The following is a 1,892-nucleotide window of genomic DNA, read 5'->3' as shown; positions in this document are numbered from 1 at the left end:
ATCTTCATAGGATCCCAGGAGTTCCCACAGTACTAAGTGCCCACATTATGCCTTAAATAATCCCCTATTCTCGTAGTCTCTACCTGTATCCTTTCCCCACATCTCATCCTCTCCAGCCTGATAGTTCTTGTTCCCATGCCTCCCTGCCCAGAGTCCAACCATAAAATCTATTGAATTTTTCCTTTCCCGGGAGATCCCTACCTCCCCACTAGAGCCCTCTTGTCAAATCTGAATTCTACTTTATTTAGTAGGATGAAAAGTCATATGAGTGTGGTATAATGATATTTGATTCTTGTAAGCAGAGCTGTGGACATAAGAGCCAGAAGAATCCTATGTGAATTGTTGCAGACAGCTGGAATCATTAGAACCTATGGCTGGAATTTTAAAAAACAGCAAAGAATGATGATCAGGCAGCCTTCCCTTCCATTGAAATATGGAGTCTAGCTTTTATGTGAAAACCAAAAACTAAGAATCCTCTCTACTCTCAGATTCTCTAGGAAATATTTCTTTTTTGTTGTTTTTGTTGTTGTTGTTGTTTGTTTTTTGTTTTTTGAGACAGGATTTCTCTGTACAGCCCTGGATGCCCTGGACCTCACTTTGTAGACTAGACTGGCCTTGAACTCAGAAATCCACCTGCCTCTGCCTCCCAAGTGCTGGGAATAAAGGTGTGTGCCACCAAGCCCAGCCTCTAGGTAATATTTCTTTACTCCTTAAATACCAAAATTTAGAAACTAATGTTTTGTATTTAAATAATGTGTGCTTGGGAAGTCTACACAAGCATATTATTTTCCCTATGAGACTCAGCACAAGATACAATTCCTCACATGAAATGACTGTATCCTCTGTTAAGGTAGAAAAGACATTTGGTACTCTGTCTTGCTGGAGATGAAGAGGAAGGAAGATAGGGTACAGAGAGAACCATTTAGTTTCTTCTACCAAAAAATGACTCTCCAAGAGCTTTACTAAAGGTCCAGTGACTTCTGAGTATCAGTTACAGTGGGTGACTCATGAGGAGGAGCAGCTGGAGCAGTCCAGCCTCTCACTTCTGCATTCCTGTGGTTTATGTTATGTATCACTGTGAGAGGAAACTCATTAAGCTGTAGACAGTAATAGTCTGCAAAATCTTTAGACTCTAGGTTGCTGATGGTGAGAGAATAATCTGACCCAGACCTACTGCCACTGAACCTTTTTGGGACACCAGAATCTAAATTGGATGTGTTGTAGATCAGGCGTTTAATAGTTCCATCTGGTTTCTGCTGAAACCAGTTTAAGTAACCCCTAATGTCCTGACTCGCCCGGCAAGTGAGACTGACTCTTTCTCCCAGAGAGGCATATAAGGAGGATGGAGACTGGGTCATCTGGATGTCATATCTGGCACCTAGGAGTGGAGACATAATGAATATCTACATATGTAAGCATGATAAAAGAAGACCATCCCCACATGCCTGTCAACACTAATCACAGTGAAATTCCCATTTTAGTTCATTTTACCTGGAAACAAGAGCAACAAGATACCAAGAAACTCAGCAGGAGCCCTGATAGCCATGCTGAGTCTGACTGCAATGACAATGGCACAGTATATGTGTGACTGGTATATGAAGAAGTCCCCAAGGCCATGCAGTGAGGGTATGCAAATCATTAAGAAGCAGTTAGGATTTGTCACAGCTGCAAGGCTTACTGATCTGAGCACTTAGCACAAGCCCAGTGTTCCCAGACACCTGAGGTCAAACCACTTGTATATCTCCAGAGAATGAATTTTTATTCAAAGATTTAAAATTATAGATGATGGTCCTAAAGTAGGTACTCTCTATTTTGAATAATATAATTCAAAGATATACAGTGCTAATATAGAAGAGCATCCTGCTGTCAGGGAATATACAACAGAAAGAAAC

At 41.1% G+C, this 1,892-nt stretch overlaps 1 gene segment (V, D, J or C); it reads right to left on the bottom strand.

The window, feature by feature from the left end:
• Positions 1–962: 962 nt before the first annotated feature.
• Positions 963–1,546, bottom strand: LOC110287942. The segment is given in 2 exon segments: positions 963–1,378; positions 1,492–1,546. Coding segments are annotated over 2 exon segments (471 nt in total).
• Between the last annotated feature and the right edge of the window lie 346 nt (positions 1,547–1,892).

The sequence above is a fragment of the Mus caroli genome, unplaced genomic scaffold, assembly GCF_900094665.2.
Source record: "Mus caroli unplaced genomic scaffold, CAROLI_EIJ_v1.1 scaffold_15681_1, whole genome shotgun sequence".
Taxonomy (NCBI): Eukaryota; Metazoa; Chordata; class Mammalia; order Rodentia; family Muridae; genus Mus; species Mus caroli.
The sequence above is the reverse complement of the archived record's forward strand: the minus strand, read 5'-3'. Positions and strand labels throughout refer to the sequence as shown.